This window comes from Equus przewalskii, chromosome 1 (genome assembly GCF_037783145.1).
Source record: "Equus przewalskii isolate Varuska chromosome 1, EquPr2, whole genome shotgun sequence".
Taxonomy (NCBI): domain Eukaryota; kingdom Metazoa; phylum Chordata; class Mammalia; order Perissodactyla; family Equidae; genus Equus; species Equus przewalskii.
In genome coordinates, this window is record NC_091831.1 from 134,071,299 (window position 1) to 134,086,858 (window position 15,560).

General features: G+C 47.7%; 1 protein-coding gene across 1 annotated transcript in view; it reads right to left on the reverse strand.

Annotated features, from left to right (window-relative positions):
• The window catches only part of MYZAP (myocardial zonula adherens protein), a 101,687-nt gene extending 92,980 nt beyond the window's left edge, over window positions 1-8,707 (reverse strand). Inside the window, exon 1 of the mRNA XM_070579082.1 lies at window positions 8,544-8,707. Within this exon, the coding sequence (XP_070435183.1) occupies window positions 8,544-8,585 (42 nt within the window). The 5' untranslated portion in view covers window positions 8,586-8,707. The remainder of the gene's footprint in view (window positions 1-8,543) is intronic.
• Between the last annotated feature and the right edge of the window lie 6,853 nt (window positions 8,708-15,560).

The following is a 15,560-nucleotide window of genomic DNA, read 5'->3' on the forward strand; positions in this document are numbered from 1 at the left end:
AGCAGCAGACTGCACACCAGCTTGTGAGCTCTCTCTGGGAACCAGATCTTGTTTACATTCTGCCTGCCCAGGACCTAGAGCAGTAATTGGCATGTTGCAAGTACACAGTCAATGTTGAATGAACGACGAAAGGATATAACAGAGGAATAATGCAACTCACTCATAGTCAAGCAAAACAGAAACTAAAATCCTTGCCAGCCCAGCTTCTAGGGTGGGCCAGGGTCTCTAAGAAGTTTGCCACCTGAAGCAGCCAGAGCCCCAGGATTATCCCAGCCCAGAAAATTCCCCACACTGGTGATCACTAAGGGCTGTGGGTGGTGTGACTGAGCAGATCCCAGGCTCTGGCTTATGCTGCAGCCCCTACCTACTAGGCCGACACATAAGGAACTGCAAGAGAGAGGAGAGTGGGGTGCCCCCAGAAAGTAGGAAAGGAGGAGAAGGAAGGAAAATGGGAAGACAAGTAGGGACTGAGAAATCAATGGAAAGGTGAATCTAGAATGGAAAGGAAGAAGTCAGAAGTGAAGTCATAGTCACAGGTTTCTATGAACAGTTTGGGGAGAAGATAAAAAGGAAGGACTGACTCTTTGTGACAGAAGAATCAAAGGCCAGCCACTTCTGTCCCAGCCCGCAGTCCTCCCCGGTGTCAGAACTGAGAGCGCTAAGAGGGCAGATGAGAGAGCGACAGAGATAGGGGTCTGCTGTGAAAGGTCACCCTGTTCCCTTTCAACATTGCCCCCGTCTGCTCCAAGCCCTCCCTGAGCATTGGTGACAGAGGAGTCTCACTGTTTGGGATGGAGGGAACAGGAGCTATGACACAACTGTCTTAGCTGCCATTCCTTCCTATCCTCAGCAAGAGCCACGTATTCTAATTTTCTAATTTTCTAATTTCTAACTAGAAATTTCAAAATTTCTCCCAAAGCACAGGTCTGTAGAAAATTCTAGATGTCTGTATAAATGCCCTCCATTTTCTTGAAATCAATCACTGAATTATACCTTCTTCTCCCACTCCAGCTTCTAGAATTCTCCCTCATACCCTCCCAGCCTCTGCTTTCTGAATTGTCCTCGTTGCTCTCTGCTGAATACTCTCCAGACTCTCTATCGGCATCTTTAGTTAAGGAGCTTATGATGAGACCCATTTCTCCAGCAAGTCTTGAGCGGCAAAGACTCTCATTATTTCTTGGCAGAAACAATCAGGAATCGAATCACTGGACAAGGACGCAGAGTGGGTGAGCCCAAGCAGTGCCAGGCTTCCTGATATGTTGTGCCCTCTTCCCTCTTACGTCTCTGAAGCTTCCCCTTTTTCCCTCTTCCATTCAGCTGTCACAACATCCCAAAGTCCTGGCATTTTCCCCCCTTTTGAACATCAAACAGAGACCAAACTTTCACAATAGAAAAAGGACACATTTCCAACCCAAGGACAAGGGTATTGAATTACCAAGCTCCTTTGGGTAAAGTAGAACAAGAAACACCCCATATTCATGGCTGTCTGAGAAGCAGCAAACAGGGCCTAGAGATAAGGAAAGCAGATTGAGAGGAACCCAATACTCCTGCCAAGTCACCCAGATACACAGAAGTTATAAACCTGTCTAGACACCGGGGCTGGAACCTGCTGCTGGCCCACTCTGGGGAATACAAGCTCACTGAAAATAATCCTGCGCTCACCAGTTAACCTCTGAACAAATGAACCACTGGCAGAGTAATAATAAGCCAATTCATTGAACAAATATGTACCAAGTGCCTGCTGTGTGCCAGGTACTGGGGACACAGAGATGAGTAAGACAGCCCCTGCTTTCTAGGAGTTCACAGTCAATTTGAGAAGAGAGATGTGTTCTTAGGAAAGTAAAGTGATAGCCAACACATACCGCACATACCATGTTCAAAGGCTTAAAATGAGTGAGCTCATTTAAACTTCCCAGCAACTCAGGAAGGGGCTATTACGTCCCCTATTTTGCAGATGAGGAAATCAAGTCACAGAGATGTGAAGGGACCTGCCCATGGTGCCAATGCTAGTAATTGGCGGAGCTAAGATTCCACCCCAGCCAAGATGGCTCCAGTCTGTGTACCTGACAGTTCATCTCTATACTCTATAGCAGCAGACTGGAGGTGTGTCCAAAGCACTGTGATAGGCAGAGGAGAAGGGAATCCAAGTTGCTGCTGCAGCAGAGAGCAAGAAAGACTTCCCAGGAAAGGCAGCAGGAGAGCTGGCTCTGAAGAAGGAGGAGGAAAAGGTGAGGGCATCGTGGGCTGAGGGGCCAGAGGAAACAACGAGGTCAGAGGATCTGGGAAATATGTGCTGTTAGCCAGTGTGACTGAAACTTCAGGGCAGGAGGGAATGGCTGGAGACAAGGCAGGGTGGGGTTAGGTTGAAAGGGCCTTGAATAAAATTGGATTCCATCTGCAGGTGATGAGAGCTATTGAAGATTTTTCAGCAGAGCAGTGACATGACTCAGCAGCAGCAGAGGGAACAGCACAGACGGAAGGCCTCTGAGACTGCAGGATGAGCACTTTGGCGTCACTGGAATAGTATTGATAAGAGATAATGAGGCTCTGAACTAGGGCTTTCAGAAGCCAGGAAAAGAAGGGAGGGGATAGATTCAAAAGGCAGGAAATCAACAAAAGTTAGTGACCAACCAAAAGTTGGAGGATTTGTGTGCATCGAAGGTCACCCTAGTGAGTAGTCGACCCACATCTGTTAGATCCTGAGGGAAGGGGAAACAGTCTGAAGAGGAACAGTGAAGGACGAGGGATTCCTTCCTCAGCCCTGGGGCTTTCTTGTGCATCAAACACAAAGGGACAAGTTTGGGCACCTGGAGGAAGGCATCCTTCTGACTTTTCCAAGTAGCTAAATGGGCTTGTAGTAGAAAACTTGCAGGTGCAAAAGCGGAAATCCTACGTATTTATTTTTTCAGGAAGACATCCTGGTGACCGCCTTTACGAGGAAGCAGGCTCCACCCAATGTCAAAAAAATCCTCACAGGAGGGAAGGAGTAAGTCGGATGAGAAACGTTAGAGGAAGGAGGGACCTTCCTGAGCAGCGAGGTACAAAGAGCATCTCCTGTAATCCATGTGTTTCGTTCAGTAATTTAGGAGATTTGCCCAGAAAGGTACTGAATTGGCGACTGGTCAGCAAATTCCGTTCAGACCAATTAAAATATGAGTAATACCTGTATTTGCATTTATGCTAAAAATGAAATAGCTAATCTATAAAGGGGAAATTTTTTTTCTTCTTAAAAATAAAAAAGCCCTGAAATGATTATATATGTATATTCATGCAGAACATCTGACACATCTCTTTATGTTATGATTATCGTCTTAGGTCAGCTTCTCCCAGACGCAGACTCTGAGCCATGGATTCATATGTAGGGGATTATTGAGGAGATGCTCCCAGGAGAAACCAGGAAGGGAGTGGGGATACAGGAAGGGGAAAAAGTGAGCAAGGTCACCATCTTAGGAAAAGCTCCAGATCTAGCCTGATCCCATGGGCAACTCTAGAGTGTAGACTGCACCTCAGAATTAGTCTTGCCTCCAGACAAAAGAGCTGGGTGTTTGTCTTCCTTTTCCCTGGTATGGGAGTGGATGGGAGGTGGGGTATTTAACTCCCAGGCACCTGTGTCACTCCATAGGGGCAAGGAACCTCTGTGTCCACGGAAAAATCCTCTGAAGGTCACAAGTACAGACTATTAGGATCAAAGTACATAAACAAAAGCTGGGAAACAGACAGAGCTGGTAGAAGAGGGCCAAGGAGATTTGGGTGGGCACCAACTGTGTCCACTACATCTCTCTATTATATCTATATAAAATCTGGATATAAATACATTTACCAAGGGGTATGTAATATGTTGCTGCTCAGAGCAAACATCTCCAGGACAATGATAACCATAAACTACTGTGTGGCCAGGAGAGTCTGGTACAAAACGGTGTGAATACACGCAATCTGAAAGCATTGGAGGAAGGAACACTCAGTCTACCGATAGAAGAGGCAGGATCTGAAAAATCAAAGAGCCAAGAGCAGAATCTGACAAGATGGAATCTGGCAGGAATACATCTATGGTCCTCACCTTGAGTGCAAAGTCAACAATGGCACCAGCAGAGGACACGGTAGACCCAGGTCACCAGCATCATGTACTAACAGTACCTGTAGAACTCAGCTTGGCCAGTGGCTCCACAGAAGCCCACCCTTCTGTGACCCAGAACATCTCATCTAATTTCAAGTTGCATTCAGAGGAAAGCAGGGTCTGGAACCGGAAAAACAAAAGTCTCTACTGCGCGATGCTGGCCCTACCATGCCTGGAATGTGGCCTTGGGTTCTGGGTGCCACAGTTTAAAGGAATATGCACCAACCAAGTGATTTCAGAAAGACACAATGCAGACGATGTGAGAACTTGACACCAAATAAGGGGAGATGCAGGTGACAGAACTGGAAATATTATCCCTAGAGAAGAAAAGACCAAGGGACATGTTAGGTGACTTAATTCTTGAAGGGCTGTCACTGTGGCAGAGTAGCTAGACTTGTTCTGTGTAACCCAAAGTGTAGAACGGGGCCCAGTAGGTAAAAGCTACAGGGAGAAGTAATTTAACACAACCTAAGGAGTACTTTAATAGCCAGAGCTAGCCAAGGAGAGGAGATAAAGGAAAAAATTGGAAAGGGTGGAAATGATGAGCAGGGCTCACTTGAGAAGCAGGCAGGGCCTTCCCCATCCATGGAATGTGGCTCTCTCAGTGGTCCCCAAGCCCAACTGCACACCACAGCCAAGCGAGGACTTGCTAACAATACATTTCTAGGCCCTGACCCACTCACAGTCTGATTTAGTGGCTCTAGGATGATACTCAGAAATGTATATTCTAATAAGCTTCCCAAAGCTTTTCTTCTGCCATCATCTAGCATTTGTGCTAGGACAGGGTCTGGGACCACTGGTGACAACATCTCATCAAGGATGACTAGAGGAAACCCAGGCATCAGGTAGGGGAGGAGGCAGAGGGTAGAGGCATTTATTCCCTTCAAATTCCAGAAATCTATGGCCCTGGGATTGTGGGATTCTAGGTTTGTTTGTTTGTTTAAAGATCGGCACCTGAGCTAACAACTGTTGCCAATCTTTTTTTTTTTCTGCTTTTTCTCCCCAAATCCCCCCCGTACATAGTTGTATATCTTAGTTGCATGTCCTTCTAGTTGTGTCATATGGGATGCTGCCTCAACATGGCCTGATGAGCAGTGTCACGTCCGCGCCCAGGATCCGAACTGGCAAAATCCTGGGCCAACGCAGCAGAGGCGCAGACTTAACCGCTCGGCCACAGGGACAGCCCTGGATTCTAGGTTTCATCAGAGGAGTCAGTCTGAGGAACACTATTTAATAGAGAGAATGGGCTTTGGAGCCAAACTAACCTGAATTTACATTCAGCCTCTGCCACATATTAGCTGAGGGGTCCTGAGCAAGTCATTTCTGCTCTCCAAGCCTTAATCTTCTCACCTGTAAAATGGGAGGAAATAGTACCCCTCTTAGGGCCCTTGTGAGGCTTGAATGAGAGCATAAAACATCAACTATATGACTATAATATGTTGTGAGGTCCCTTGTAAAGGAAACAATGAGTTGCCTGGTCATTTTTTGGGAAATGCTGCCTGTGAAAGAGGACAGAACACTCCTTTAGATTTGGAACAACTTCTTGAAAGCAAATATGTTGGCTGTTCCATACCAGTGCTAATGTGAGACATTTGGAAAAGAATAAAAGCCTTTCTTTTCCTACATGTGATTTGGTCTATTAAGAGAGATTAATATAGAGAACTTCTCTGCTCTTAGCATGTAATAAAAGAAGATCATATAACTTCAAAACAAAACAGCATTCATTTTTTTTAATGCCAAGAAGGCCAACAATACCCCCTAACATTATTTTTGTGCCTTCATACCTCTAATGAACTCATGCAAACAGGCTTCCCCTACAGCTGCTGAGGCAAGTATAAAGTTTGCCTATAAAACATGGCCTAGGGATGTGGACATTATTTCTCTAAGTTCAGTCTGTCTGTCCCAAGTACCCATCTGGCCCCATCCTTCCCATGGGGTCTTTCTGATAATCCAGTAGTCGCTTCCGGCAAGGCCTCTGGACGTGGTTGTGAAGGTTGTTCGCAGCATGAGGGCTTCGGGCTGGAGGAGCTAACATTCCCCTTGACAAGCTGTGCCCCCAAGATGGGGCCTGTCCACTGGAGGAATAGACACCATTTCTAATCCATACACAGCCGTATGGGCTTGTGTGGCCCTTCCTGGAATGGGGGGGCACAGGGGCTCTGCTATTTCTGTGCAAGATCCCCTTGCCCCAGCAAAAACAAACATTCCCACCCCAGCCTTCCCCAGTTCAGTTAATGAGGACTCCTCATTAACTAGTAGCTCAGGCCAGAATCGCTGGAGTCATCCTTGATTCCTCTTTCTAATCTCATACCTTACATTTTGTCTATTTGGCTTTTCCTTCAAAACGTGTCCAAAATCTAAGCCCTTTTTATGATCAAAATTTAAGCCACCATCACCTCATCGCTGGACCATTGAAACAGCCTCCTAACTGGTCTTTCTGCTGCAGCCCCTGCCCGCTACAGTCCATTCACACACAACACAGAGGCCACCGTGATCCTTTTAAACCCACACTCCTCTGTGCAGATGCTTCCAGTGGCTCCATAGCTCTTCAGATACAAGCCCAAGTCTCGTGCATTTGTTTTGTGTCTGTCTCCCCTAAGATCCAGGGTCTATGGGAGCAGGAGTTTTAGCCTGTTTTGTTCATACCTCTAATCCCAGCATCTACAACAGTGCCTGGAACACAGCACCCAGTAGAGCGTTCTTTTTGTGTGTGTGTGTGAGGAAGGTTGTCACTGAGCTAACATCTGTGCCAATCTTCTTTTATTTTAGGTGGGATACAGCGTGGCCTGATGAGTGGTGCTAGGGCGCGCCCAGGATCCGAACTTGCGACCCCTGGGCTGCTTAAGCAGAGCACGAGAACTCAACTACTATGCCACTGGGTCGGCCCCCAGTACAGTATTCTTGAATGAATGAGCGAGTGGTCTCTGCCATGGTCCCCAGGGCCACAGCATGCTCAAATCAGTCCATCCAAGGTCCTACCTCTGCATAGGGGTGGTGTTGAGCTCCATTGCTTACCCAATCTGGAAAAACAACTACTTCTGGTCCAAAATTCCCTCTGATATGGCTACTTCTGCCTCCCCCCTGCAAGAGGTCACCTTATTCCCTCCAAGAACAAATGTCACCAATCTCCCAATAAGTTAGGGCTTTAAGGAACAAAAGGAACTCCTGATTTGGACCTACATGAAACAGCCTGAAGCAAGAGAATAGGAAGACTTGGGGAAAGAAGAGCAATAAAAACAAGGGACAAATGAGTCACTCCATCAGCTGGGTAGTGACACACCCTGCCTCTTGATTGTACTCATTCGTTCCCACGTCTCCATCACCCTCCTCATTCATGAGTGAGCCCCTGACGTCAGAGACAACTCATTCATCAGAGTGGACATCTGTGTGGCCCAGAGACACACACACTTGTTGGTCCCAGGTGCAAATCCCCCAAACCCTGCTTAACTGTGGTGACAGGGCAGAGGTGATGCAATGGGCTCAAAGGTGGCAGCTTTGTTTCCTGGACACATGGACTCACTCTTCCTTCCACACAGACTTGTCCCCGCAGCCCCTCCCAATTGGCTCCCTTTCAGCTGAGGTCACATCACCGTGACCCCTCTTGAGAGCCACTCAGCTCCCCTCGTGCCTGTCAGAACAGCACTCTGTGGTGCTGTGGTTACTCAAGTTCACAGGGGGCAGACAGCATGAGGTCAGAGTCTGCTCAGAGGGGCACCAAGGGAAGTTCAGGAACTGCACCAGCTACGGGGCCCAATGAGGACATTGAGTTTAGCTGAAAGACCAGGAGGAGGTGGGCATTCAAGCAACTTGCGATCACAGCCCCAGATCATCATTCAGCAGCAGGGAGTTGAAAATGAAATAGCTGTGCATTCTACCAGATGGGCAGAGCCCAGTGACAGCGACTCCCAGGAGAGGCTGGGGAAGCCCCAGGGTGGCCACCAGGGAGCTGGGGACTGCAGGCGTGGAGCAGGGCTTGGGATAGGATGACCAACATGTCCCAGTTTGTCTAAGACTTTTTCTTGGCTTTAGCATTAGAAGTCCCGTGTCCCGGGAAACCCCATCACTCCCAGGCAGACCAGCGTCAGAAGCAGGGAGCGAAGCCACAGGAACAAGGCCAGACCCCAGTGTGCAGAAGGGACACTGGGGAGACAGGGACAGTGACTCCTGAAGAGTGGGCCAGACAGAAAGCCCAGTTGTGAAAATCAGGACAGAGGAAAGAGATTGGGATCAGAAAGAGGTGAAGTTAAGTCCCTTCAAGGAGGTTAAAAGATGTTCCAAGAAAAACAAAGCACAAACACACACACACAGCTTCTGCAGTCAAATAAACCTGGGAAAATCTAAGTTAAACAGAAGAAGGCATGTTTAAGATAGGACTTATTGCCCTCCAGCTGATGGAGTATCTTCCAAAGATAAACACTGGTCAACTTACCTGACCACACGGCCTGCCCTGCCCATGGAATAACCCATACATGGAGCTCGTAGGAAGCTAGCAGAACACAAACCCCAGCTGGGGAGACATCACGCTAAGGCAGTTTTTCAGGAACCTGCCTAATCTGGAAAGAGAAGTTCACAGGGAGTCTGATTACATGGGTTAATCATTGCCAAGCCCAGAGGGCCAGATCGAAGGACAAAGTCTCAGTTCTAGACAAGACAGCCAAATGAGCACTGCTGTCCCCATCGCAGAGATGGGTTTGGAGTCACCCATTTGTCAGAGGTTAATGTACTGCAGCTAAGGAGTGTTATTGGTCAGAACAAGTGCCCCAGCTAAATGTCAGCTTACCAATAAACCCTTTCCCCAGGGAAGGGAGGGGCCCAACTAACACGGGGGGTGTGGTGAAGAGAAGCCACTAACCCCATGGCTGGAGGCAGCACTAAACATTGAAGGGGCTGCAGTAGGTAGAGCGCCCTCTGACTGTAATTTCTATGGCTTCCCCATCTATCTTGACCATGGTTGGAGGAAAAGTGGCTGTATTTGATTCGATAGGGAATAAGGGAAGTGCAGAAGGTTCTGGAACAACACTGAACCTTGATGTGCCTGCCACTGGCAAAGCAGGCTCACTGGGAACAGGGCTTTATCAAGAATTGCTGGAGCCCTTGGGGGAGGCTGAGTGGCAGTCTTCTGCAAGGGCCTGTGCACATCTACGGAGAAGTCACTGTTGGAGCATGAAGATGAGTGAGAGCATGAAGGGCTTCTGTTTACCGTTTTATTAGAGGTGATGGATAGACCTACCTGAGGAGTGGTGGAAAGATCAATGAACTGGAGGCCAGGAAGCCTGGGTTCTAGTGGTGGCTCTGACACGATCTGCATTGAACCTGAAGCCATGTCACTGCTCTGGGGCTTTACACGTCCACGTGACGACTGAGGACCTTTGGTCTGGATGCATCTAAGGCTGCTTTTTAGCTTTGACATTGAAAAGCACCTATAAACAAAATGATTCCCAAACATTTCTTTGTTGTTCTAAACTGCTATTTCCTCTAAATCAGAAGTTTATTCTTACGATAGGTCAGGCCTCTGTGACGCTGGGCAGAGTTGCAGGCCAGGTTCTTGAGAAAGATAAATACACATCCTTCGCTGGACATTCAGATGAAAATGCAGGAGGAGCAGCCTACACAGTATGTTCTATACCCCCACCTCCTACAGTCTGGCAACATTGGGCTATTTTTACTTTCTGGAACTTGCTATGTACCTTTGCCCCTCCACTTCTCCACGTGTCTTGTGTTCCCTAGGACACACTCTCTTGGATAGGCTTGTGTGTAGAAGGGTTTTTGAGGATGTTCTTAGGAGACATACCTGTCCTGGAATGAAGGAAGCAGAATTGGGAGAGGAAGGGGCTGACCTGTGAAGCAGCCACACCAGAGGCCTCAGCCGAGCCCACACAGTGCTCTGGAGCTGGGATGACCCTTTGGAGTTGCCCTCAACTGAGGCAAGTGGCTGGGCCTTTCTACTCACCTATTGATCAGTCCTTCCCCTGGGAAGGGGCCTAACATGCAAGTCAGTTTCCTCCAGTTGAGGGCAATTGCCATGAGCCATCAGCATCCACCACTCCCTGACTCTAGGGGAGTGAGAGGGCTGTGGGCAGCAGCCTACAGCATCCACCACAGTGCCTTTGCTCATGCTCCTCCCGTGCCTTCCCTTATCTCCTCAGCTTCTCTCTTCCCATCACCATCATTGCCGTGCTTCTCCCAGTGTTTTCACTGTTCTTTGTGTAACCAGGAACTCTCCAAGGATTGCTTTTTGCATCTCTATTGCACCAGACATTCACATGGTACCCAGCAAGTAGTGGGAAGGGAATAGCACATACTGAGTAAGAGTGAGGTCTCTGCATCAGACTATGAGTTCAAATCCCTGGGCTACCAATTATGGGGGTAATCAAGTTCCTTCTCAACCTGTAAAATGGGGAAAATGGTCATTATCACTGCCTTATTTAGGTTGTTTGGATTAAATGAATGATTTAAGTAATACACCTGACACATGGCAAGTGCTTAATAAAGGAGAGGAGCAGAGGGGGCTGTCTGCTGTAGGCCTTCCTCACTGACCTATGGGTAAAGATCTGTCTCAGGAGGGGAAAGGAGAGAAGGAGTCAGGGAAGAAGAAACTGCTGGGAACTGTAACCAGGAGAGGGCATCCTGGAGGAGCCGTGGGCGCTACCAGTGTAGAGGGGTGGGGGAGAAATGAGGCCAGGGGCTGGGGATGTGGTGGTCAGAGTACGGACAGCAGGGAGGACCCTGTAATGGAGGGAGTGAAGTTGAGAGGAAGACCCAGGGGCAAGCTTAGCCTGGCTGTGGGACCTGCGTCCTGTTTCAGAATGTCATCAATGTCTTAGCCCTGCATCAGAATGTCATCAATGTCTTAGCCCTGCATCGGGACATTATCTTCCCAAGGATCTCTGAAAACACTCCTCCACTGTGTTTATTATCTCCCACAAACAACATTCTCAGCAAATAAGCAGACAGACATATCATAAATGCCAGGCGTTTCCTCCCTCCCCCGTTTAGATTTCAGGACAATGCATTTATCACTGTTGCATCACGTGGGCCACGACATATACCTCTGAAAATAGGAAACAGCTTGATGAGAGGGGGCTGGAGAGCCTGGCTCGCCTGCATCCTGTCTCCCACAGGGCCAGGCTGGGCCCGACACCCCACTGGAAGCCCACTCTCCATCCCCTCCCTCAACACCACCATCCAGGAGAGAGACACTTTCCTGTCCTGGGTGGAGGGAGACCTTTGTCCTGCCTATAGGAGAGTGAAAGGGAAAGATACTCTCCAGCTCCCCTTGCAAATTTCTTTTTTTCCACTGTTTTTTAAAGATTGGCACCTGAGCTAACATCTGTTGCCAATCTTCTTTTTTTTCTTCTTCTTCTCCCCAGAGCACCCAGTACATAGCTGTATATTCTAGTTGTGGGTCCTCCTGGTTGTGGCATGTGGGACGCCACCTCAGCATGGCTGGATGAGCAGTGCCATGTCCTCGCCCAGGATCCGAACTGGCGAAACCCTGGGCGGCTGAAGCTGAGCGCGCGAACTTACCCACTCGGCCGCGGGGCCGGCCCCCGCCTTGCAAATTTCAACAAAGCCTCCTAATATGGCTCTGTTCAACATGTATATATTCAGATTGTGGGCATTTTATTTTATGTTTTGTCATTTTATTCCATTTTGCTTAAAATCCTATAGATACAAACAGATCAGAACATGCCACGATTTAAAAATCCTTAGAGCAGAATGATTTATTATCAATACTTGACTAAAATAAAGACCCCTCAGTTCAGCTGGTCTGACATATCATTCTGGTTGGACAGTTTGAAATGGACAGAACAGAACCCAACTTCAGGCAAATAAAAACTAAAATAAATGGTACTACTTGGCAGAACCACGTACCTTCATTCATTCACTTATAGAGCCATCCATTCATTTACTAATTCAATGGTAAATGTGTTAAGTATATGTATAGTACTGTATCGAGTTCTTTCACCATGCCCAGTATTGTCCTAGGGCTGTAGGAAATGCAAGGATGGGGAAGAATCCTGTCCTCCCTGGGGAAGCCTGCAGTCTAGATGTGAGCAGTGGAGAACGGGCGCAGGGCTGTGTGAAAGAATATTCATTTGGCGCCTAAGACAGTAGCAGAAGACGCAAGGCGGGGAGAATGGCAGGGAGGGTGGCTGGGCCGGCCTAACACTCAAGTATACACAGAGCCTTGGTGGCCATGAATTTTGCCGTTCAACATTGTCCTAAAGACACTGGGAAGCCACTGAAGCATTTTAAGCAGAGGAGTCCCACAATGACATGTTGCCATCAGACTGTAAGTGGCACCCCGAGACTATGAACAAATGAGGGATAAAGGCAAAGAGCATGGCTTATTGGGTTGTACATCCCTAGCCATCGGCACATGGCACACAAAAGAGGCTCAATAAATATTTGTTGAAGAATGAATTATATCTTAATAAAGATATTACCGAAAAAACAAAGAGAGACACACTGACACACATATTTGTGGATAAAACTTTTATATACACACACACACATATGGATTGCCAGGCCATGGGGAGGTCCAGTGGGGGAGTGTCATGACTCTGTCACAGAGACAAGCAATCTGATTCTCAGGTTTTCTCTGAGAAAACAGGTGAAAAGACAAAGCCAATAATAACAAATCATAGCTAACCATTGCTGACAGCATCTATGAACCAGGCACTATAGAAAGCTTTACCCATATTATCTCATTATAAATACATATGCATATATGCATATATATAATTATATTGCATCACTCCCAGTGAGGTAGGTGTTCTCATAAACTCCAGTTACAGACAAGGAAATGGAGCTCTGGAAAGATGAAGTAACTTGCCCAAAGTCTCACAGGCTGTAAGGAAAGTGTGGGGACACAGCCAGGCAGCCTGCCCCTGAGCACATGCACTTTACTCCTGGTCTACGCCTCCTGCCCTGCGGATGGGGCCTGGAGGCGCAGGTGGAGGACAGTGGGATGTGAGGGCCTAGGCAGCTGTGGTCTCAATGATGGTGAAGAACTGGTTCTGTGAGTGTGACAGTGGCATGCAGAGCTGCAGCATAAACTAAGGAATTTGTGGTTACGACTCTGACATAGTTCTTGGAGGTGGGATAGTTAAAGCTTGGTACATTCCAAGGTATGGAGTAAATGGGACTGAACAAAGAGCATGGGGGTTGGTCACAGGGCTTTGACAGTGGTGACAGGTTGCTCATCATCCCAGATGGCGAGATGATTGAAGTCTTCCAAATCTCAAAGTTCTGTGAAGTTCAGAGTGATGTACATACCAAGGACACATCCCTGCGGGAAAGTTCAAAGGAACTCTGTCACTTACCAACCAAACATGGAGACAAAACATGCCAGAACCAGGATCCTGTGAATGCAATTACTTCTATCAGTGGTTCCCAAACTTTCCATTACCAACAGCAACTTTCAATAATATTCTCTAAGAATAGCACATTTGGAAAGATGTTGTCTATCCAATTACCTCTTAATGAGTAATTAACCTGTTTTCAACATTTTCATTAATCAGAGAGATATATAATTGCCTATTAGAGCTTCTGATCAGTCGAGACCACAAATCTTGCCTGGCTGGGTTGTTAGAAGCCCCAAGCCAAGAAACAATGATTTCATCATCAGCTAAGGCAGCGGTGCTTGGGAAGCTTTAGAATTTCTTTCTGTCAAGCTTTCCAAAGTAGTGGAATGGCCTGCAGTTCCCCCAAGGACGTCTGCATGCCCCTAAGTGTACACAGGACTTGGGTCTCAAACACTGTCCTCATGTTGTCTCCTAGGACTAGCGCTGGCTTGTTACAGGCAGTGCGGAGGGTGGCGTAGCTGTGGTTTGGAACCCTGGAGGACAAGATGCTGGATTGGGCCAGAGTTTGAGACCCTGGAGGACAAGACGCTGCTTAATTAATACTAAATGGAGGCTAACGCATTGAAATTGCATAAATACCTCTCTCCAACTTTCTAGAGTGGTGCCAAGTTGGTGATTTTGTCCTTTTCAATAAAGGTAATTCACTAGGTCTAGAGTCTAGATTAGTGATGTCCAATCAAAATATAATGGGAGCCATTTTTATAATTTTAAATTTTTATAAGAGTCACATTTTAAAAAAAGTAAAAGGAAACAGCTGAAATTAATTTTAATAACATATTTTATTTAAGCCAACATATCCAAAATGTTATCATTTCAAGACTAATATTAATAATAAATGGTAAAGTAGTAATGAGATATTTTATATTTGAGGGGTGCTAAGTCTTCAAATCCAGTGTGTATTTTACACTCACAGCACATCCCAACTTAGACTAGCTACATTTCAAGTGCTCAACAGCCACATGGGACTAGTGCCTACACAGCTAATAAGAGGGGGAGCCAGAATTAGGACCCCTTCCTAAGACCCCAAGTCAATGATGTCCCTGCTGCTGCACAAGCCCTCTTTTTGTTCCAACACAAGTAAATGACTTCTCTGAAGATACCCTGAAAGGTCACCCAGCCCAGCCACCCATCCAGGGTGCGGCTGCCTGCTGATGTAGCCTAGGGTCTGCAGGGACATCCCAGTACCAGACAAAGTCCCTTGAAGAAGCTAGAGCCTGGGGACCTAAACCCCATTCATTAGATGACCCCTTTCTAGTGGCCATCTAGAAGGTGTGTTTCCCACTGGGACCTTTCTGCTGACCTTCCAGAACTTTGCACCCAAACTAGGTTTATCTTAGCTCCTCCCAAGGGTCTGTCTAGCTCCTCTGTTCAGGTGCGCACTCAGTGGCTGTTTTCTACCCTGCGACTGGGAATGAGATGAACAAAGCAGACCCAGGCCGGGGGAAGCATAGAGAAGCAATGGAGAGAAAGAACTTTCAGGCTTCCCCATGGTGTCCTAGTCCCTGGCTCAAGTTCCCTGCCGTTGGGCTCTGTGAGACATCCCTCCAACTCTAGGACAAGTCCTCCGTGTCGCTCATGGTAGTCCCAGTGGGTTTGGAGTGGTTGCAGCCCACTGAGCCTCACAGGCTAGCTTCACCCAGAGGCCCCAGAGCACATTCCAGTCGGGCATACAGGCTCTGGGGACCACGGCCTTCATTCTGGTTCCTCTTCTAGATGGCAGTGGGGTCACTCCAGATTCTTCCACATCCCTTCAGCGTTTCTGAGGACTCTGTTAACTCACATTCCAAGCCCCTTTCAGGGAGAAGGACAGAGGAGGGCATGCAGCTCCCTCTGGACGGTCTGCGGGACACACTGGGCTCTAAGCTCCTGTTGTCTCCTCTGCACCACCGATCAGGGCTCGTGGCCTCTAGGGGCCACTGGGCTGCCCACCTCACATCCAGAGCCCTGTCTCCTGTGAGCCCTAAGCTGCCCACCAAGTCTTCCCAATCCCCAGTTAGTATCCATGCTCCATCTTCTGCCTCCCACACCCTTCACGCCTACAGTTAGTACCTTCTTTCTTCCGCCTCGCTCTAATC